This window comes from Saccostrea echinata, unplaced genomic scaffold, assembly GCF_033153115.1.
Source record: "Saccostrea echinata isolate AGI-Se365-2 ecotype Australia unplaced genomic scaffold, CSIRO_AGI_Sech_v1 ptg000029l, whole genome shotgun sequence".
Taxonomy (NCBI): domain Eukaryota; kingdom Metazoa; phylum Mollusca; class Bivalvia; order Ostreida; family Ostreidae; genus Saccostrea; species Saccostrea echinata.
This window is the reverse complement of record NW_026889778.1, coordinates 25246474-25270899: the sequence shown is the minus strand read 5'-3', so window position 1 is coordinate 25270899 and position 24426 is coordinate 25246474. Positions and strand designations below refer to the sequence as shown.

Genomic DNA, 24426 nt, shown 5'->3' with positions numbered 1-24426 from the left:
CATGCATATTGTGTACATGCACACTTTACTGTTGATAAAGAGCAGTTTGCCAAAAAAATAAATAAATAAATAAATAAATAAATAAACACACACAGCACTGTTAAGGGTACATAAAGGACGCGGGGCTCAATTTATATGGTAGATGATTACGTGACATCACGCACGAATGATAATACGTCATTATACCAGAAATTAGAAAAAAAGGCGCTCATAAACTGTATAAAAGTATTAAACTGCATCAAAATTACCAATGTATTCAATTTTGTTGCAAGTATGTTTTATATGCACATAGTCAGGTTTAAACAATTAACTGACCGCAATGCACATGTCGACATGATGTCATCGTGGTAAAATTAGACGCAATTTATGTGATATGAGGGGCAGATCAAGTAATTTTTTCACAGTGCAAAGTACATTTTATTATCAAACAGAATACAATGTACAGATGTTTAATTGACCATTGATAAATAATTAATAATTATTAATAATAAATAACCTTTGCTTATTACCATTATTTAATTTTTATAGAGGGAATGTATTAAATCTGTACAGAGCTGGCATGTTTTATATTGACGTACCTTTTTGCAAGGACATATACTTTATAGATCTTCATCATTTTTCGAAAACAGATAAAGAAAATATTTCTTAACTTGTAAAGTTTTGCTGCTTTCGTGAAAGCTAGAGCATTACTGAATTTATACATAAAATTCAATGTAAAGGACTCATATATTTCAAATTGTACCTATTGTCTGCAATTTAACTATTAAAATGCAAATTCTATTTAAAGTCAAATTCGAAGCACTTTCTAGAAAATACAATATATGTAAAACAATTTATCTCTTATATTTTTAAATTGAATTAGGATATGCACTTGCGATATTGAAATTTGATAATGACCTCCATGCAGTACACATTCAATGCATTTATCACGTGACTTTCAAATCAGGTGACCAAAAACAAATTCAATACATACTAACTATACTGTTATTTCAATTAATATGAAAGTCATGTGATAATGTAATTCCTTTTTTATGAAAAGAAATTCGGTTTAAAAATGTATCTATTTGTACAGTTCTATGTTCCATTTATTTCATCACGGTTCGCCTTACCAGTGCTGCGTATTCAATAAATGCGTAGGAGGAACAAACCTCCAGTAATTGTTATTTTTTCAATGTGAATTAATCAGGAAAAAAAATATCAATTTAAAATAAACATACAGGCCAACGAGAAACTTATCACCCTATTTTCGAATGTCAAGTACTATTTTGTGGCAAGATTAGCGTATGATTCATTATAGCTTATGATTATTTATACAGAATACTTTTTAGGACTCGTTTTTAGTATATTTTTTGCCCCCCCCCCCTCTCCTTTCATTGAACTCGTAGATATAAGGTTGTGTCCGTCCGCTCATCTCTCAATTTTTCCTTCCTCCCACTGTCATGCTGTGTATATTATTTTGAATTCGTTTCCAAACTTTTAGCTTTTCCTTGAAATTTCATATCCTAACTCCAAAGTGAGTAAAATAAGACCACCTATATATTTTGATATGAAACAGATAGAGGTCAAGCAAAGGTGTAAAAATATATTTATTATACATTTATTTGAAGAAGCGCACTATTGATTTTGAGGGGGAAAGATTTACGGTTAGTTATTCATATCATGCATAAAATATTTATTTTGAGGTTATTTGATGGAACACACAGAGGTCAGAAATTAAATATTACATGCATGTACAAATTTTTAGAAAGACCTTCATTGACCGTATGGTTAACAGCTGAAAATTCTAGGTCAATCTTTATATATTTCTCTATCTGCATTGTTCTTATAATTTTGACTTTCATCCTTTTCTTTTTTCATTAAGCGGGGGACACGAATTCCCTTAATCAGCTTGTTTTATTACAATAATTATGAGCTGAATTTTCAATTTTTAGGCAAGTTAACAGTAGAAATACATCCTTCTCCCACGATCAATGTTGAATTTGGAGGAAATGGGAATGTGACATGTCATGTACAAGGAAGTTATTTTCTCGTTGAGATGAAAATTGGTACATCAATTGTTTTTGGTGCTAATGCACTTAGCAAAATGTGCACTGTCTACAAAGAAAGCATCAACAGTACTTGCTGTGATTTCTCTCAAAATGTCTTTTGCATTGAAGTAATATCACCAAATGAAGATTCTTCAATATCATGCAAAGCTGTAAACAGTGTGACTTCAATGATTGCTAATGTTAACTTGCTCATTACAGGTATGTATAATCTACCGTCTTATATCATTCTCTCTCATTTTATCTAATTGTTACATTGCTTTTTTTAAATCTAAATTATTTTCAGTATCTTTGCCTAAGAACACTTTAGATTTGATCAGTAGAAGTAATTTGTAGCTATTTTCTGCATAAACAAATATAACACTGAGAAAGGCCTAGTGATGGTATATACAAAATAATTAAAAAGTTATCTAAGTTGATAGTGCTATTTATTTATACATGTATTTCACTTTCAACCCCTATAGGATCGACAAAGTTATTCTCGTCAATTCTATCTTGTCCGATCGTTTCCTAAAGAGCGTTTATCTTGTCGTTCCATGCATGTACCCTGACAGAATTTCCCTTTATCGAGATGGGATCAGGTGCCTTGTAGGAGTAATCATCCCCTACCGACCGGCCAAACCCACCGTGTTCTTTTTGTCATTATCGGATGGACGAAATATCTGTAGACAATACAGTGTGAAAACAATGGCCGAACAGATGAAAACGTCATTCAACATCCGACCTAACGACAGATTATAATTGCAAACATGGTCACTGTACTGAGTATAGAATTTGCGGAAATGTTGACTTTAAACAAGATTTTTGATATCCATGTATCATCAAGTAATCTGTCAATAGCCTGCCTCGTTTATAAATAAGTCGCACGTAGAATTTAACATGCTATTGTTTATCGAATCAACTTGGAAACATGAATTTCATTTGCAGGTGATAATGGTTTATTGCTTCATAAGTAAGAGTAGTGACCATGTAAAAATATTGGACATATCATATGGTTTAGTTTTCAGTTAGGCATACTGCCCTTTTCAAGAAAAAGAGTAAATGAAATGTGCTGTGTTTGTACAGATACTGGACATTTTGCAGAGTTCAATAAGAAGGACTAAGGTTTCTAATAATTGTAGAAGTTCAACTCGCATAGTTTTTGCTATTCTGAACACACCATGGCGAAACTAGAATACAAATACAACTACAGAATTAGGAAAATGGTTATTAGCATAATATATATCAAAATGAGCATTATAAAAACTCATAATGCTCATATTGTTATTTCAATTGATTATTCAAACCATTCCTCTTTGTGTAAATATGTGTCTAGGGCTGACACATAACTTGTATACATGTGGAAGTTACATCAATAAAAAATACACAATAATTTTATGGTTAGAGAAGAAAATTACAACATTGCAAATAATGAACTGAACACAAATAACATAAACGTATGCTTTGTCTTCAAATATGCCTACATATTTCAGAATTTCATTCAAATCAAACGTGTACAACTGGCAAAGATATCTTAGCCGATACATACGAGTGTGGTCTTACTTATTAATTTCAGGAATACAGTGTATATCTGTTCGTTTGTTAGAAATAGTGTACTAAAAAGTCGTTTCTACTCTCATATAAATGATGATCCATAGTATAACGCTAGCAGGCTTGTTAAATAATTCGACCCCTCGTCCAAGAGTTCATGAAAAAAATATATCTGTATTAGAAATGTTTCAAATGCAAGAAGCTGATTTCTGTCTCTTTAAGACCTCACAGTCATTAAATTGATTAATGTATTTTATTCTTAAATTCTAATGCATGAACCAAAAAGTATGTCGTTCCCCCCCCCTTTTTTTGCGGAACAAGCACTATTCAGTTCTGTATATTTCAATCATAAGATGTATCATGTCAAAAATAACATTGCGGTTACTTCATCGATATTTCAAAATTTAAAAAAAATTCAATATGTGGCAAATGCATTTACAAAACGTGATTTTTAAGTAATGTTTTAAAGATTACTCGTACAAATAAAGTTGACAATTCGGCATCTCTTTTAAATCGTTTCATTTTACAATACAGTAAAAGACAATTTAAGTTATCCTGTGATGGTACATATAGTCATTCCAAGACAAACTATAATATTCTAGTGAAAGTTTGTCATGCTTTTTGAATTCACTCTGAAATCCTCTATCATTTCAGGTTTATTAAATCTGTCAATGAAGTCGTGGCATGCGATGTTTCTATAATTGTTTGTTTGTCTTTCTGAATTTTTTTAAAAGAAAATTTGTACATTAGAAAGGAGGATTTTTATTGGTTATCTGACTATAGAAATGAATCTTAAAATTATTATATTTTCCCTGCTCTAATTAACTTATTAACGTTGCATTAAGAAAAAATGAAAAAAAATACAGTTTTTAATAAAATAACTTGGTAATATTTTTATGATAAAATATACCATGGAAATGCATGCGGATACCTTAAAAGAAGATATTATGCAAAACTGAGGTTTATTAGTTGAATTGATTCTGGAGTTTAGTTGTAATATTGATTCCCTTAGCGTACTTTTGTTAAGCCTCAAAACAACTTTCATTCTGAGAAATATTAAAAAAATAAACCTAAAAAAAATAAATGAATAAAATAACGAAAGGAAATAAAGAAAATTAGTATGTCCTTTAAATGAGTCCCTACATCGTTTCTTGTACGAAATATATTATATATATATATATATATATATATATATATATATATATATATATATATAAAGCACTAAAAACCAACAACACTGTATATCCTAAGTGTCGGATCTACTAAGTAGATACAAGGTCACGGATGGAAATTTATATAAAGCACTAAAAATGACCAACGACACGAACAATAGAAATTGTCAAATTTTCGGGACGACCTGTTCCTTCCTCAGGACAAAGAAAAAAGTTAAGAAGTCATAAAAACAAAGTAAAGAGAAAAACAAAATCAACTAGCACTACTACTAAACTACCAAACACTAAATATTTACAGTGTTACATGTTTAATTTGATGTTTATAAACAGTTGTGAAGAAAGAAATCTGGAGCGCTATGAATTGCGTCCGGTTTATCAGGTGTACTCTGGTGAAGTGCGATTTACATAATTGAACGAATTAATTATCGCTAATTAATTACGACCATGTAGCAAACCGTACACTGTCTTATTCTCGCAAAATAGCGTAAGTATACATGATAAAAAGAAATTAAAGAAAGATAATATGGAAGGGCAGTTTTAAAGTATGAATTTGGATATATTATAAATTTGGAAATCGGATAAAAGAAATAAACAAAAATGTAAGCTATAAATATTTGGGTAGGTTGTTCCAGAATTGCTAATGCGAATTAACGGTAAAGTTTACACTATATAGAGAGAATGAACTTGTTTGTTGCAATCCGGGATTGGGTCTAGTTCACGTTCATCCTGGTGAAGTCATTTAGTTTGTTAATACCATTAGAGCGGAATGACTTCAGCCTGTGCATCCAGAACTTTTCCTTGCGGGCAAATGCGGAGCCCTTGAGTCGTATATTGACCCGTTGAGTCAGACATAGAGAAACTCCTTTCAATGCCAGACAAGGCTCCCGACAATTTGAGTAAGGAAGAAAGATCCGCCTTACAATCATTAAAGAATCGGGATGACATTGTAATCAAGAAAGCAGACAAAGGCTCTACAGTAGTAGTACTTGATAAAGAGATGTACATGTCGGAGGCCAATAGACAACTCTCAGACGAGCGTTTCTATAAGAAACTGGACTCTGACCCTACTAAAGAATTCTCCACCGCCATCACCAAAACTCTTGACGAAATGTTTGAGAAAAACGAGATTGGTATCAACGTCTATGAGACACTCAATCCTATTGACTATAGACCAGGACAATTTTATCTGCTTCCTAAGATACACAAAGAATATGCCAGGTATGACAGGTCGTCCTATAGTTAGCGCAATTGGACATCCCACGAAGAAAATTTCTGAATACATTGATTTACATCTCCATCCACACGTAGAGAATTTGCCATCCTATCTTAAGGACACCACGGACTACATTAACAAGACGCCCTCTACTGGCCTTCCAGATCATACCCTTCTCGTGACTATGGACTTCACATCTTTGTACACAAATATTCCGCACAATGAGGGTATCGAAGCCTGTAGAGAAGTCTGGGATAGTAGATCCATACAAATTCCTTCTACCGAGTCCCTTGCCAAGCTCCTTGAATATGTTCTCAAGTATGACAACTTCATGTTTAATGGAGAACATTTACTGCAGGTTAATGACACTACTATGGGTACGAGAATGGCACCATCTTATGCCAATATTTTCATGGGCAGACTTGAACGCAACTTGCTACTTCAAGCACCATTTAGGCCCCTTAGCTGGTTGCGTTTCATTGACGATATAGAGATGAATGATATAGAAATGAAGGGTGAAATGTCGCGAGAGCCTCGAGGCATTCATTTCGTTTGCCAACACCTTTCATCAGTCTATCAAATTTACAATAGACGTATCTAATTCGAAAAACATATTCCTAGATACTACATCTACCCTGACTGATGGTGAAATCGAGTTCAGTCTCCACACAAAACCCACAGATTCCCATCTGTATTTTAAGCCAACTGGCTGTCATCCCTCACACACATTTAAGGGTGTGCCTAAGGGTCTAGCCACCAGAATTCGGCGCATCTGTTCATCTCCTGCCTTATATCAGGAACAAAGCGGTCTCCTCAAGTCCCACTTATGCAAGAGAGGCTACAATGCCCGCACCGTACAAACTGCTATTGATGAGATGGCGGGACATGACAGGCAAAACCTTTTACGCTACAAGGAAAAAAGACAATATCGGCAGGGTCCCTCTGGTAACCACATACCATCCCGTCCTTAAGAACCTCAGCGGTATCCTTCGAAAGAATCTGCCAATTCTCCATTCAAATAAACGAATGGCAGAGGTTTTTAAGCAGCCTCCATTGGCTGCATACAGACGCCCGAGGAACCTAAAGGACATGGTAGTAAGAACCAGACTGGACAATCCTTTACCTAACGGGGGCTTTAAAACTTGCTCTGACAGAAGATGTCTTCTCTGTAAGCACAGCTCTGACACAGACAGCTTTAACAGCCCCGTTACAGGCCGCAGCTACAAAATACTAGGGAATTTGTCCTGTCAAACAGACAACTGCATTTATCTCATCAGTTGCAAAGTTTGCGCCAAACAGTATGTTGGTGAAACAGGAGATCTCCGCAGGAGAGTCAATAATCACCGTTCTACCATTAGAACCAAAAAACTCAATGAACCCGTTGGGGAACGTTTCAACCTTAAAGGTCACATATGGGAGGACATGACAGTAGTGGTTATTGACCATAATCCAAAATGGACAGACGCTCAGAGAAAAGGCAAGGAAAAGTTCTGGATGCACAGGCTGAAGTCATTCCGCCCTAATGGTATTATCAAACTAAATGACTTCACCAGGATGAACATAAACTAGACCCAATACCGGATTGTAACAAACAAGTTCATTCTTTCTATATAGTGTAAACTTTACCGTTAATTCGCATTAGCAATTCTGGAACAACCTACCCAAATATTTATAGCTTACATTTTTGTTTATTTCTTTTATCCGATTTCCAAATTTATAATATATCCAAATTCATACTTTAAAATTGCCCTTCCATATTATCTTTCTTTAATTTCTTTTTATCATGTATAGTTACGCTATTTTGCGAGAATAAGACAGTGTACGGTTTGCTACATGGTCGTAATTAATTAGCGATAATTAATTCGTTCAATTATGTAAATCGCACTTCACCAGAGTACACCCGATAAACCGGACGCAATTCATAGCGCTCCGGATTTCTTTCTTCACAACTGTTTATAAACATCAAATTAAACATGTAACACTGTAAATATTTAGTGTTTGGTAGTTTAGTAGTAGTGCTAGTTGATTTTGTTTTTCTCTATACTTTGTTTTTATAACTTCTTAACTTTTTTTCTTTGTCCTGAGGAAGGGACAGGTCGTCCCGAAAATTTGACAATTTTTATTGTTCGTGTCGTTGGTCATTTTTAGTACTTCATATATATATATATATATATATATATATATATATATATATATATATATATATATATATATATATATATATATATATATATATATATATATATATATATTCACTATTTACAGTGTCCCTGCAGTACATAAGCTTACAACCAGCTAGTGAAACAATTGATGTCACTGATGGAAGAGAAGTAGTTTTTGATTGCTGTTCATCTGCAAGTAGGCCTGAAGCTTCAATTTCCTGGCTATTAGGCCCATATCCCATCTTAGAAAACATTACATCGTCGACGACCTCTCTTTCAAATAAAACCTTCTTAACATGCAGCAACTTAACTATTTTCATCAGTCGCATTATGCATGGACATTTTGTACAATGTTCAGCATCGAACGGACCAGCACATGCTCATCTAACTGAAAAACGATTTTTGAATATCCAATGTATGTATATGTTCAATGATTTTATAAATCAACAAACACATTAAGCAAATTATTTGCATGATCTAATAACATTTTTTTTGTGTTTTTCAATTCTATAGTTCCCTGATATTAGATTGATACATTTACATGACTATTTTATAAAGTTACATTCTCTCTGATAATTCTCATATCTTTGCAGATATCCCCTCAGTCGGTGTTTTTGAAGATCATAAACAAGTCTTGCTTGGGCAACAGGATGTTATTATAGGCTGTTTTGTAAAAGATGCAAACCCATCTACAGCCATTATATTTGAGTGGAAAAGGGAGAACATAACTTTAAGTGCTTCTTCTGTGATTAATTTTGATGAAATAAAGAAATCAGACGGTGGAATCTATGTTTGTACAGCACGCAATACTATTGGATGGTCCGTGGCTGTTTTTGTTGTTCTTGATATTCTCTGTAAGTAGCATTCTTTTTATACAATATACTGAATCAATTTTAAAAGCGTTTACTTATTGAATGAATTTAATACCTACAGTACCAACCAGACCGAACCTGACAGATAGCAGTCCCAGAGCAGCCCCGGGGACTGCTATCTGGGACTGCTCTGGGACTACTAAACCAGTCCCAGAGCAGTCCCACAGCGGTCCCAGAGCAGTCCAAGCAGTCCCAGAAAGCAGTCCCAGTAGGCGGGGTTAATAATTTAATGGGCGGAGCTTAGTCATAACTGAGATTACACAGTGTATCAGCAAACAATGTCAGTAATATAAAGGCAGTTGAAATTTAATGATACAATTCTTTTTTTTTAGGAGAAAAAGTGTTAGACATGTTACATGGACAGCATATTTACAATTCTTTGGTGACAATTATTTCTTAATAATTAACAAAATTACAGTATATATAAGTAAAAAATAAATAAATAATAATAATAATAGAAGAAAAGAGACTTTCACACTAAAAAAATACATCTGTAGCATCTTAATTTGTAACCAAATTAAACCATTGTTTATTAAATTTGATTTATTGATAATGATTACCGTATATTTTTTTTTGTAGAAAATTAATCATGTGCTAAATGAAATTAATGGCTTATTTTTAGACTAGAATTTAATGACTTTGAAATAGATCCTACAATTATGGAGCAAGGCCGATTGCCATGTTACTCCGTATACGTTTTTCATTGACGTTGAAGCTTGAGAAATATACAGTCATGTGTATCATGAATCTGATGACAGTTAATTCTTTATCAAATTTTGCTTAATAGTGTTTACTGGCTATCATTTTCATTGACTTGTCGATATAATTATTGTTATAAGAATCTTTACGCAGTGTAAAACAATTTCACTAAAATATTTCCCGAGCCCTTACATCAGTGTGCATGTACATGTAAATCATGCAAGTGACTACCTCAGATATTTTAGAAATTAAATAATCCTGAAATACATCTACACCATATTTATTAAAACTAGGGTTTTGAAGTCTGAAGAACGAAATAAATGCCATTGTTGACCAGCATGGTCAGTGATGTGTAACACTGATACCTAAATAACACGCGTCGACTGTCTGCTATTCATTCCCAAAGGCGATTGAAAACTTAGCCAAGTGTTTACGCATTGTATTCACCATGTACGGCTTTTAATCGGCCAGACAATGCAGTTGTTACGTGTATCTTGTTTTTCCTTAAACGTACAAAAAAAAAAAAAAAAAGAAATAAGAAATAAAAGACAGATTTCGATATTTTCAACAATATTTATTTAAAAATATAATTTAATATATTGAGTAAAACCTTTTACACGTTAAAAATTAACCCGGAAAAAAATCAACTAATAATTGCTCACATTGTTTATTTGACAGGAAATTATTTCATAGCAAAAGATTCCTTTATTTGAATTAATTATTAGGTTTTATTTTGAAGAGGTAAAAAAGGCATTGGATTTTTTTTTCCGTGATAGCTGCCTTTACAGTTTAAAAATAATCACTTTCCAGTGCAGCATATAGCTTTAAATATTTTCTAAAACTTTAATGCTGTGATTGTTTCCTCCTTTAGGACATACATGTAGAACAATGTAAACTTTGAGTACATAACTTAACAGCTTTAATTAATTAAATAGTTTTGTTTCAAACACCTGCATTAACGCTAAATACACGGATTAAAAAAAAAATCATTTTCTGACTTCCGTTTTTTTAAACTGGCAAAACAACCTTTTATTATTACCAAGATTTAATTAATTTTTCTAATTGATTTTACACTGCAATGGTGCGAAATCGGCAGTTGGCGTATATTAATATCCCATTTTCCTTCCGTAACTAACCGTACTTCTTAAATTTTTGAAAAAAAATCCTTGTTGATTTTACTTTTACAACTTCTCTGCTGAAACTAAACAAAACTACTGTACAAAATGAAACCTGAAAATTCAGAATACACAAGGGGCAGGCCTTTCTTGTCACTCAGAATCATTTTCACGCATGGGTGAACAAAGCAGTCCCAGGGACTGCTGGGATTGCTGGGTTTGCTTTTTTAGAGCAGTCCCGCAGCGGTCCCAGAGCAGTCCCGGAGACTGCTTTCTGGGACTGCTTGGGTGTCAGGTTGAGTCTGGTTGGTACTGTACCCAAGTTATACTGTATAACCTGGGTTGGGGCTGTTTACGCTTTTTAAACCGCGAAGCGGTTTATAAAAAAGCGTAAACTGTTCCAACCCAGGTTATATAAGTATAACTTGGGTAGCTATTAAATTCATTCCTTATAATTTCATTTTCCACCATTAGGTGTAGAAAAAAAAGACGATTTCCCCTCAAAAATGCCTTCAAATTGTACATGTTTTAAATGTAACGTCAAGCGGATTTATACGTCTTTGACGTAAGTCATTGTGACGTAGGCAACACAGGTTATACGATATAAACTATTTTTTTTATCCAATCAAATGACGCGTTACAACCAAAATTAAATTATATAATCATAATGCTTATTATACATAGGGATATATATATATATATATATATATATATATATATATATATATATATATATATATATATATATATATATATATATATATATATATATATATATATATATATATATATATATATATATATTTGAGTGGCTATATGATCCTTAACGGAATTTGGAAGAAAATTGTGTTTTCTTGTCAGATTTTTCCAAGGACTTGTTGTTTAAAATGTTCATTAAGAGCCGTGTTATGCTTTTGCAGCTCTACGTTAAAGCACATAATTTTTTTTTTATTCCAGATCCTCCAATTATTGAGGTCACCAGGGATTATCACAAAGTATTGCTGGGCGAGAGAAACAAAGTCTTAGAATGTTTAATTATTGATGCATCTCCTTCTGACAATCTCCAGTACCAATGGAAGAAGGGGGAACAAATTTTAAGCCAAACTTCTACATATATTATTCCAATTATACTGAGGTCAAGCATGGGTATCTATGAATGTATAGTGCAAAATTCCGTCGGGATGTCAGCAGCTGCCCGTGTTCGAATTGACATTAAAGGTTGTGAATTTAGATACATTTAGTATGTTGAAAAAATAGCTCTACATCTTTCAAGTTTTAGAAAAAAAATTGGAAATGAGTACAGAAGATTTTTTTCACTGTACCAAAATCAACTCTGTTTAGTTTATTGATTGATTGTATGTTGTTTTACGTCCCATTCGAGACTTTTCACTCATATAGAGACGTCACCATATACCTGTGAAGGGCTTTTAAATTTAGACTTTTACTTGGCACTCAGGGCCATTGAGCAGTGAGGGATGATTATAGTGCCAACGCCTACCGTGACACGGTGCATCGATTTTTAAGGTGCCTCGACTTTCTCATCCGAAAGACCCTCATCTTTCACCCCAAAGTGCCGAGTGCTTGGCGAAGGAACAGTTGCTACCTATTTTTTATGGACCTAGGTCAGCTGCGGCCGTGATTCGAACGCACGACCTTCCGCTCACGGAGCGAGCGCTCTACCGACTGAGCTACCGTGACGGTCTATTTAGTTTAAGAAATAGATCTAAATTGAACAAATGAGTCTGACAGTTTTCAAATCTGGAAGCTAAAAAGATAGGATATTTAAAACCAATGTAATAAAATTACATAAATCCTTTATAGAAACAGTATTTTAATCCGTCGTTTTAAGTTCTACTACTTTTTATTTTATTTTATTTTATTTTATTTTTTTTTTTGTTTTAATACACATTTCGTAAAGCAATACACTTATTAAGCAATATGCCTTATTCATCTTGGAATAAAAGGAAAAAAAGAAATTGAAAGAAGGGAAACACTTTTGCTACTTCTCAGGACTATTAAACATGGGTTAATAATTTTAATAAACTGGACCATACATTCCTCAGCAAACTGTCATTTCTCTAAATTACTAATCAAGTAAATCAAAGTTTTTGATAAATTTAATCTTAAGTACTCTTAGACAGCGTGTATTTAACCAGCTTTGGAAATCTTAGTATTTGAGCTTAAATCTTGTAGTTTTAAACAATAAATAAGATCAAGAGTTTTATTGTAAGCAACAAAACCATTACACTTGTCTTGGTTAAATGACTTGTTTGTTGTTTAACGTCCCTTTCAAGGAATTTTCACTCATATTGAGACGCCACCACTTGCCGGTGGAGGGCTGCAAATTTAGACCTGTACTCGTCACTTACGGGCTTTGATCAGTGTTGGATCTTTTTCGTTCCAGCGCTTACTGCAACACGGGACCACAGTTTATACGGTCTCATCCAAAGGATGTCGCACAGTTGATTAGAACCCGCAATGTAAGGATCACCTCCTTACACCGAGACTGTACAGCAAACGTTCTTACCACTATCACGCGGGCGACTTTCATTTCTAGACACTAAATATCATTTAAAATATTGCGATCGATTTAAAAAGAGCCTATTATTCGGCTAGTGTTTAAAACATACCATTTTGGGGTGAGTTCTGATGTTGATATGTAGAAGGAAAGAAAATGTTTAAGAAAAGCACCTGTAAATTTTGTCCAAAAACTAATTATGATAATTTTAAAATTCAGAAGATTTTGTTTATCTTTTCAGATGTACACGTTTACATAGAAGGGGGATATGCTGGAGAGGATGCAGAAAATAAATATATAAAAATAAGATGTCAGCTTAATAATCCCGAGGATTTAAGATCAGTTACTTCGTTAGAAATCATACAAATTCTACGCGAGGCAAACTCGACAATCGCGTCAGTAAAGGACGATGTAATCCGTCGACATGAGAGAATAATGCAAAGAGCAATTAACTTAACTGGCAATGTCTCGCTTGTAACTGAAGGATTTTTACAACTCCTCATTCCAAGTCATGAAATTCATTGTCCACATGATTTTTCGCAGTATTACTGCCGCTGCACTGGAGTAAATAACTCATCATCTCCAGTAGTTGACAATAGTTTACCGTTGGATGTTATTTATGATGGTATGAAATCAAGTCAGTTAATAATTGTATAATGTTAAAAAAAAACTTAAGTGACATAACTGCATAAAAATATTTGTACTTAGAGGTTAAAATATGTATTTATGCAAATATTTATCCAGATATTAATAACTTACTATTAATTTATCCAGGTATTAACCAAGTTAGCGATAATGTTCAGATAATAAAAAGGGGAAAACTATAATATAACATGACCGTATTATATTATTATGTAGTATATTTTCAATGCTGACGTAGAAAAACGAATGTTGAATAAATACGTCAAATTGATAGATTATCTCTTTTTTCTTATTCAGGTTGTTGTTATCTTTCAATTTTGTTTTGATTTAGAGCCGCCTGTGTACATATCAAATATTTCAGTCTCTATTGATGATAAGGAGGTAGAAGATGTTCTCTCATTTTCAGTCGGAACACAGCTTAACTTACATTGTGAAGGTGACGTCACTTATGCTCCCGCATTAGAGATGTTGGTAAGGTTTAAAAATAGATTTATTTGAAAGTAATCAAGTAATGTATCTTGCTCAAAGATATGTGTAATGAAGAATTTCTGATCTGTAAAATAATATGATTTTTAAACAGAATATCCGTTGGTGTATTAAAACAAGTTCAATGGCACATTTTACTCCTTGGTCGGTGCCACCACAAATGAATGATATAAATTCGAGCACGTGTAACAAAAGGCAAAGAAGCACCATCACATTTACAGTGGAATTGGCATCTGGACATACAGAGTTTATATGTGAGTCTGGATACAACGCTTCTTGTGGGACAGGAGTCATCAACGCTTACCTCAATATTACCTCAAGTAAGAATATTGTTATTACTACATCAATATTAACTTCAGAATGCACAGTGTATATTGTTTAAACTAAATGAATAGTATCTCAAATGAGAATAAATTTTTACTATAGCCAAGTGGTAGGGTGTTCGCTTCGTGATTGGGAGGCCCGGGTTCGATTCTCGTTCGCCGTGCCGCGTCAAGCGCCCGGCACTAGAAGTGAAAGTCACGGGTCTTTCGGATAAGACAAGATTAAACAAGAATATCTACAGTCTCGTTTAAAATCATCATTTCATCATATATATATATATATATATATATATATATATATATATATATATATATATATATATATATATATATATATATATATATATATAAGTCATAAGCTGACTGATGTTTTTCATATTAATTATTAGGCCATTATTTACACACTGAATTGTCGATGGATTTTTCCGTTATTTCCCGATCATCACAAGAAGCACACGGCAGGTGTGACCGGTCGGCAAGGGATGCTCACTCCTCCATGGCACCTGATCCCACCTCTAATGTTTTAAGAGGTCTTTGTTTGCTCTGCTCCCGATTTGTATTGTTTTAATGGACTTTGAGCTTGAATACTATTCGTTATCTCCATATTTCACCTTAAAAACCGTGGTCCCGTGTCATGTAGGCGCTGGCAAGATAAAACACAGCCAATTATTGTTTTGTTGTATGAAAGTGTTCAAGATACTGAAGTTCAACTGTATTTCATTATCAACATCAATTATTTTCTCAAGTAGGAATACTATTCACACCACAGCAATATTACTTCAAATAGGAATATTTTTTTATATTACATCAATATTACTTCAAATAAGAATATTGTTTATGCTTCATCAATATAACTTCAAATAGAAATATTGATTATACTGCATCAAGTAGTATATCAATTATACTTCAAACTGGAATATAGGTAACACTACACCAATATCACTTCAAATATGAATATTGTTTATACTACAAAGAATTATTTTTTCCTATAAGAAATCTGTTTTAACTTCATTAATATTACCTCAAGTACATTGTACATGTAAGTATATTGTTTTTACTTTTTCAATATCACCTCAGCTCAAGTAATATATAACACACTACAAAAAATTAAGATCAACATACATTTGCCAAAAAGAAATCACGACCTAAAGAAGAAATTAGAAAGAAAAAAAAATAAATCCTAAAATGATGCCTACATTTTTACTTTCTAGGCGGAGTGAAAAGTGAATCAAGTAATTACATGTTTTACGCGTCCTTGTCAATTCTTATTAGTGGCATTCTCCTTGCAACGATCAGCATAATATGTTTCGTAAATATATGGAAACAGAAAAAAAGAGGTAAATTGACATTATCTTGACTCGCTGCATTTCATCTTGTTTTTTTTTTCATTATGATCAATTAAAAAAAAAAGATTTGGAAAAGAAAATTATAGTCATTTATATGTAATTTTTTGCAGACAAACAGCAGATAAGCAGAGGGTTTGTAATGCGTTTTTCAGATCAATGTTTTATTCAAAATTGATTTTTTTAACACTAATATGATACAAGTATTCACTTCTTATCTCTTTGTGAAAGAAAATATTAAAACAATATAAGTCTCCAATTATTGAATTAAACAGATTAACTACTTGGCCTTATCAATCATAGCTTTTAAAGATGCAAAAATGAACACAATGAATAATGAATTGTCTCCAAATCCTTCTACTCGAAAAGTTTAAAATCCTACAAAAATAACCTCAATGAAATGATTGAACGAAAGATTCCGGAAAATAAAACATTAAACTATTTAATTTTTTTTTTAACTGTAGATATGAAATGGAAGATTTTTATTCAAGCAGATCTGCATCTCATTCGCCAGGTAGATTGTTACATTTTTAAGTTATTCAAGACAAACATATATTTTAGAAATTCTATTTTTTCAGCTGTGATTTAAGAACAGAATATTTTTTATCAATCAAGTTTCTGTATACTCCTCTGCTACATTGAAAGGAAAAAGAAACTCAGGGTTACATGATCTTTTGTTTTTTGACTGCATGGCCGAAAATTATGAAAACTGGTCAGAGGGTATCTTAGTTACCGTGAAATGTATGATGTCATACATGTTGCCGATTACAGGTTTGTCAACACATACTATAATAGCATTTGATACACTGGAGTTATACAATTTGTTTTCAATATTTTCAGTCATCTTGAATTTCTTGCAATCATAGTACGGCTTACGGAAGTTCCATAGAGTCTGGCTATTAAATTGCCTCTGTAAAGAAAACGACATCAACAGGTTGCTTTGCAGTTTCTTGTAATTTTTTCCACCATAGAACGAATGTATCCGTGATATTCAGAGGGGAAATGGACGGGTTTCCAACCAACCGTGACGGGAATGATGGCGTGTCACAACGCCAAGAGATTGGGCTATTCATCCTGTTTAATTGAACCACTATAAATACAATAGGAAATCAGAATCGTTATATTTATCCCCCTCCACCCCCCCCCCCCCCAAAAAAAAAAAAAAGATTACTCGATTTTGCTTTGTGACTTCGTGAACTTTACGTCATTGTTCCTCTCACTCGAGCACTACTGCGTCGTATGCCTAATTTTTCAGAATGTTAATCTCAGTCCTCATGCAGCCAGAATTTGTCAAGGTTTTCTCGCACACAATCACATTAATCACACTGGATTGGCCTCTATTAAGTCCATTTTTTTCTGTGGGACTACCTGGACGTTAGGGTTTGAAGGCGTAGGAACTCCCAAGGTACTCTCGAGCAACTAAGGGTGCCTTGTCGGAAGGGTTAAATAATATCCCTATGAGAAAATAAATGCACTGATGCAGAAGAGAATCAAGGCTGTTTTAGACGCGCGAGGAAGTCAAGGAATTTCACTGTTTTTGGGGTGGGTGGGTAGGGGAGGGGGAACCTTCAAATGAATGCTAATAACTCATGAATTACCAGTCAAAATCTAATGAAATTTTGGTTTCTTGTTGATTAAAGAAAGTTAGAATTTAAGATAACAATTTTTGGAAATACGATCAGAAATGACATAAAGTCACTTCATAAGTTTCCCTGCGTTTCTTTTTCCTTTCAGTATATTTCAGGATGTTAAACATAACTATTGATTTAAACTATTCTAGCATTTATTTGATATTTCAGGTTCCCATAACAAAGGGTGAGAATTATTTCCTTTTTTTAGATAAAAGCACACTTTGTAATATAAAAAGCTTAAAAGCCCGTATTCTTTTAACTTAAATATGCATAAGACAAAATATAAGATTCGCATATTTTGAAGGCCAAATTACGTCAATGTGTCAACACAGGGGGAGCCACATGCATATGAAACCATTGAAGGTTATACGGACGCTACATGGGTTCGACAAGCAGATCGCAAAAATTTTGTCTGTCAGATATTATAATTTGTATTTGAAATTTCATGTATTTATAATAACAGAATTAGGATTTCGTAATAAAAAGAACCAATGTAATATGTGATAAACTTAACGAACAGAGTCTTTTGTTTGAGCGAGCTAAAATCTTATTAAAGCAAGCACTTGTTTTTACAAAACGTACACAGAAATTTTATTAATTTTTTATTTGATTTAAAATCCACTCGCGTCTCTCCTTTATTGAGCGCTCCGTTACTTTTCAGGAGAGGAGAGATGCAATTTACATTGAAAACAGTTTTTATGTTCAAATCCTTATTCCAGTGTCTCTTCAGGGGCAAGAACTTAGGAAGTTTGAGAAAGTAATATTTTCATGTTACGAAAAAGTGTAGTACTTCTGGGAGTCGAACTATCTACACTCATAGTCGGACAGTATCTTATTAAAATATATCTTTATTACATATTGATAAACAATAATTACAAGCATTTAAAACAGTACTAGTAGATTTTTAGCGGATCAATATACTCACAGCGCTGTATTCCTGAAAAGCAATGGGCCTCGACTCCATTACTTTTAAGGAATACAGCTCTACTAGTTCATAAAACCTTACATAGTGTACACCTTATGTCACGTGATGGACTTGAGAGTAATCGTCGTCCATTTTATTCATTCCCTTATTATTTTGTCTATAATCGGAAATGGACGCAGTATGGTCATAAGTACTCTCTAATCGTCCTGCAGTATTGACGTCATGTCCGCCATACACGTATTCCTGCTTTGCAACAGCTGGAACATGATCGTAAACGTCTTCTGTTTTGCATTTCCTTGTCTTTACGTCTCTCAAATGATCATACACTCTCTCCGTAGATTCCTGATAAGTGTCGTCAAAGTCTGGTTTAGTATTTTCTGATTCATGTTTCAGGGCAGAATGATACATACCCACAGCATGAGTTTCATTTACGTAATAATTTTCATTGAGATTTGGAACATTGGGTGCTGTCTTCTCGTCCTTTTGATTTGCCTTCTGGCTGTAAAACATATATAAGTATTTATCACAAATTAACAAAAAAAAAAAAAAAAAAAAAGATCGTTCTAAATGTACACCTTTGTGTATTTCCAATAAGTGTACAAAGAAAAAAAAAATCATGAATCATATTTAAAAAAGGCAAAAATTAAAACAAACCGTTTATAGCAAACAATTCCCATTACTAAACAGTCGCAAAGAATGTGGACACCTAAGGATAAAGGAATGATGACACGGAGATTTATATTTGATTGTTTGATTGATTGTATGTTGTTTTACGTCCCATTCGAGAATTTTTCACTCATATAGAGACGTCACCATATACCGGTGAAGGGCTTCAAATTTTGACCTTTACTCGGCACTCAGGGCCATTGAGCAGTGAGGGATCTTTATCGTGCCAACGCCTGCCGTGACACGGGGCCTCGGTTTTTAAGGTCTCATCCGAAAGACCCGCAACTTTCACTTCAAAGTGCCGAGCGCATGGCGAAGGAACAGTTGCTACCCATTTTATCGACTTGGGTCTGTCGCGGCCGAGATTCGAACTCACGACCTCCCGATCACGGAGCGAGCGCTCTACCGACTGAGCTACCGTGAACGGTGATTTATATTTGAATCTGAAACTGTAAAAAAAAAAAAAGTTTTATGAATCATGTATCTCATATACAGTAAACTTTGAACAAATGATTATAATGGACTCTCGCGTCCTAGAAATAGTTATATATTTACCAATGTCTTTGCTAATATAACAATACTAATAAAATTGAAATTCAATTTTCAATGACATGCAGTTGGTCACATAATCAGACTTTCATGCGTTTGGAAAGCAAACTGCACGAGCCATTTCGAAAGTTCCGATTGTGACGTCAAATGACGTCGTAGGTACGTTATGTTGCAATTCCATAGCAAAGTCTAAATAGTGCCTATATTTCTTTGTAACACGAATAGAAAAGTAAAATGTAAATATAAGAAATAAAATATCATTTTTTAGAGTTTCATTCGGTTATGACGTGAAGTCGGTACGTGATCAAATCTACTATAACACACTTCGGGCGTTATAGGACTTGATCACGTGACTCCCTTCATGTCTAACTCCATTGAAACTCTAAAAATGATATCTTATTTCTTAATTTCAAATAGGAAGTGAAAAATAATACAAAGAATTCTCTGATGAACATACAAATCGTTTAGAAATGAAATTTCCAACTTACAACCTGCTCTTCTGTGGATTATTTCAATTGCTGACGCCTGCAAGAAATGCTTTTGTTTTAAATTGTCATCGTTCTTTGTCTTTCTTTCCCTTATTTATTTTGTGAAAATAAAATCATAGTTATTTATTTAGGCTAAAAATATAAATGTATTAAAATGTTTATGTTCTGAAAGATTGTATTATATTCCAATTTATTTTAAAACGTGAAAATTGACCCAGAAACTAGCAAAAAGAAAGAAATCATACAGAATCCCCCCAAAAAAGCCAAAAAAAAAAAAAAAAAAAGAATAAGAAGAAATAACAAAGAAAAAAAAAAGAAAAGAAAAAAGATATCCAGAGACTTGTTATAAGTTTTCCTTAGGAATGCTAGTTGAGTTTTAAGAACGTGCTTAAAAACTAGAGGAGTTTATTAAGGAATGTTGTATAAAATAAAAATCAATATCAATTTGTTCTAAAGAAAATTCTATGCACGCATCAATGTTTATTTACGGATCTTTATATGCTGATAAATTTACTTTGATAAAATTAAAACTAAATCCCTTTTTTGGTAAATTATTAAAAGCACACCTTCTCTGGACACTAAAGAGTCACACTTTAAACACTCTATTAACTGTTGCATTTCACGGAATTCAGAAAATAGTCAACTACGTTAACATACTGTGTTATAAGAAATCTGTGGATAGGATTAATATTGAGTGTTTGGTCTGTATCAATAACATTCATTTATAATTAGGTATATATTATACCCTATCTGATTAATCTTTGAAATTGAAAATGAATCAGATGAAAAATATTCTGAGCCTAATACAAACAGCTTAAAAATATTGTCTAGTAAAATATGATAAATCGGATTGTATTAAATAAAAGGCTTTATTTTCAATTAAAATATGAGTGCAATAAATTGAGAAAATCATTAGAAAGATTGACTCGTTATTAAGATTTTTGGGTTTTTCTCAAATTAATTAAGTTATTGCACAATTTAAAAGAATGTTCTGTCCTTACCAAATCAAATTGCATGGCCTATTCTTGAAGTAATTCTATCAGTGATAAATACAAAAATTAAGATTTGAACATAAACTATTAAACATATACATATAATAATCGCTGAGCCTTCTTGGTTAGATTATTTTCAATCAAAATCACTTTCACAATGAGTATTTTGTAGGATTCCTCTACAAGTGACATATATATTTTACAGTTATGCATTCTGGAATGAACATACTGTATAAAATTTTCTTATCAAGTTATCAAAGTATATATTTGCGCTAATTTTTGAACCCTGAAAAAAAAAACCCATTGTATTTTTATATAGTTAAAAGTATTGCAGCAAAGCAATCTTGCATGTGATAATAGAAATACAAAAAAATATACAAGAGTCATGAGGGCATAAGAATACAGATCACTGTTGAACATCCTTGAATTTATAGTCAAAGGAAAAAGAAAAAACAGAAAAGTGACACATTCTTCTTGTGTTTACATGGAGGAATGTAAACTATTGTTTCTTATTCAAACGAAAACATGTATGAAAAAAAAACATTGGAATCAAAAGTTTCATCATTTACAATACCTCTTCACATATTGAATAATTCATCCTTTGTAAACAATCAATAAATTCACAGCCAGTCTTGTTACATTTCTGACATTGAAGGAAAGAAGCTTTATCATCGGCATCAAGAGCAACTCCTGTCATGAATTGCAAAGGATGTGAATATCAAAAAATTACAAACTAGTAAAGCACGTATGATTTCAATATAATTAAGACATGCATTTCTAAAATTAAACCACATTTGAAAAGACCCATGACATGGGTAATGGGTATACCATGGGGTGTATATACCAACGGAATAGGCAACTCCTTCAGCGCCATTTTAATTGCCCAAAAAATCACACCACGTTTTTCAAACTACATTTATTTCCAGTAAAAGTTCGTTTTCTGATTAATGTAATCCGTTCTTTTTGTTTATTAGAATGGCCTTTTAATAAATTTTAATAAATTTTAAAGCATACATTGTAAAATAATTTAAATGTCAACCAACCAACCAACAAATTCGTCGATTTCTAGATAATACGTCCGATCAGGTGCATGTGTCGATTTGAATATACAGCGTGATTTTTCTAAGATATGGAGTATAAACGGTTCTGACAATAAATTTTGAATATTTTTTTCATTAGATTGATTGATTGATTATATGTTGATTTACGTCCCATTCGAGAATTTTTCACATATATAGAGAAATCACCATATACCGGTGAAGGGCTTCAAATTTTGACCTTTACTCGGCACTCAGGGCCACTGAGCAGTGAGGGATTTTTATCGTGCCATCGCCTGCCATGACACAGGACCTCTGTTTTTAAAATCTCATCCGAAGGACCCGCAACTTTCACTTCAAAGTGCCGAGCGCATGGCGAAGGAACAGTTGCTACCCATTTTTTATCGACTTGTGTCAGTCGCGGCCGAGATTCGAACTTACGAACTCCCGATCGAGGAGCGAGCGCTCTACCAACTGAGCTACCGTGAACGGCTTTTTTTCCCATTAAATATGAATAAAGGTTTTATTTTGAAATATTTGATGGCATTAAGGATATATTATATTTAAAACTGACTTTTGAAATCGCGCAACTTCAACATATTGCAAGACTTGTGAAAGATGCCTATTTCGTTAGAATATACCGGTACGTCCATGGGTATACATGTACAAAGGGTAACATTCGGAAGTTTTAGCAATAAGAGCTATTACAGGTACAGTAATAGCTATTACAGGTACAACTAACTGACATCCACTTATTGATGTTGCAAATATAATTTGTTAAAGTGTGTATATCCTAAAGTGATATAAATACTTAAATTTTCTCTTAAATAATTAAATGCATAATATTTCTGAAGCTTTCAGTTCATTTTCTCACAAAAACAAGAAAAAAAAAACCCAAGAAGAAATAGAAATAAATTGTAGTAAATGTAATTGTCCTGTTTACCTCGATCATATCCAGTATAAATTTCTTTTACAATACTAAGCCAGAATAGCCCATTCTTTGTCATATGCAGTCGTTCACAAGCAAAGGTTGCGTTTCTGATTAGGTCAAATGGAGGGTACCAGATTTTACAACTCTTCATTGATTCAGTCCAATTAGTTTCTCTTACTGTGATAATTTACAAACATGGATTTAAAATCTACCATGCATATGGTACTTAATTTCAAATAATTAAATGGATGAAAATTCGAAGAAAAAACAATCATGTATGCGCTAATCACTATTTGAAAAGTTTCTGATTTTTACCTCGAAAAGAAATCTTGTGTCGATGTAGCAATTTAAAACGATTTTTTAAAGCTATGAATTTTTATACATTGAAATTGAGTAACACGAGGTATATATACAGGTGTGTACTTCACTTAAAGATGCATGTATGTATGATGCTTTAAATGATACGATCAATGGTAGATTGATCTCAAAACATTCAATAATATATAAGTTTCCCAGTATGGAGTCCTTGAATTTTTTAATGTTTTGGGTTATCTAACTTTATTTACAATGCACTTCGTCTTCATCAGTGGAATAAAAGTTGAAAAAAATGTTTTCTTCTACAGGATTCAACTATTTACATCTTCAATATCCATAGCACAAGAAAAGTTATCATGCTGTGAATTTTAAATTTACTAGTGAAGGTCAATGCAAAATTTGCAACATGAAAACTACTTGTATTGTAAGGTTTGCATTGACCTCCACCTAGTAAATTCAAAATTTGCAACATAACATATGGAAAAAAGAGCATAACTTTCTTAAATTACTTCATTTATCATTCATATTTTTTTCCTTTCTCGTTTTGAAATAAATCCTCATAATTAAAAATGGAGAGTAAGATGGAATTTAGTATGTAATGACTTTGGCAATTTTATAACATATTGTCTCAAATAGTTTTAACTGTCACATAAATTGAAAGTAAAATGCATATATTTCAAATTTTCTTGATAGTTACTTGTCCTATGGTTTGGGTTATTGTAGATGCTTATCCTCCAGTCTCCACCACAAGTTTGACTTTTATCACCTTTAC

General features: G+C 32.9%; 2 protein-coding genes across 2 annotated transcripts; one reads left to right on the top strand and one right to left on the bottom strand.

Moving 5' to 3' along the window:
* The first annotated feature begins 5615 nt into the window (after positions 1 to 5615).
* On the top strand, positions 5616 to 6693 carry LOC133195147 (uncharacterized). Its single transcript, XM_061331011.1, has 3 exons — positions 5616 to 5857; positions 5946 to 6337; positions 6662 to 6693. Exons 1-3 carry the CDS (start codon positions 5616 to 5618, stop codon positions 6691 to 6693), a joined length of 666 nt encoding a protein of 221 aa, XP_061186995.1.
* Positions 6694 to 18566: 11873 nt separating this feature from the next.
* On the bottom strand, positions 18567 to 19399 carry LOC133194660 (uncharacterized). Its single transcript, XM_061330567.1, has 2 exons — positions 19331 to 19399; positions 18567 to 19175 (listed from the first exon to the last, which is right to left on the bottom strand). Exons 1-2 carry the CDS (start codon positions 19351 to 19353, stop codon positions 18770 to 18772), a joined length of 429 nt encoding a protein of 142 aa, XP_061186551.1. The 5' UTR covers positions 19354 to 19399; the 3' UTR covers positions 18567 to 18769.
* Between the last annotated feature and the right edge of the window lie 5027 nt (positions 19400 to 24426).

Coding starts and splice junctions, on each gene's coding strand:
- LOC133195147 (XM_061331011.1), top strand. CDS start 5,616: ATGCCAGACAAGGCTCCCGACAATTTGAGTAAGGAAGAAAGATCCGCC. Junction 5,858..5,945: donor ACCAAAACTCTTGACGAAAT/GTTTGAGAAAAA, acceptor CTGCTTCCTAAG/ATACACAAAGAATATGCCAG. Junction 6,338..6,661: donor GGTTAATGACACTACTATGG/GTACGAGAATGG, acceptor CTGTATTTTAAG/CCAACTGGCTGTCATCCCTC.
- LOC133194660 (XM_061330567.1), bottom strand. CDS start 19,353: ATGGGAATTGTTTGCTATAAACG. Junction 19,176..19,330: donor GGAATTGTTTGCTATAAACG/GTTTGTTTTAAT, acceptor TATGTTTTACAG/CCAGAAGGCAAATCAAAAGG.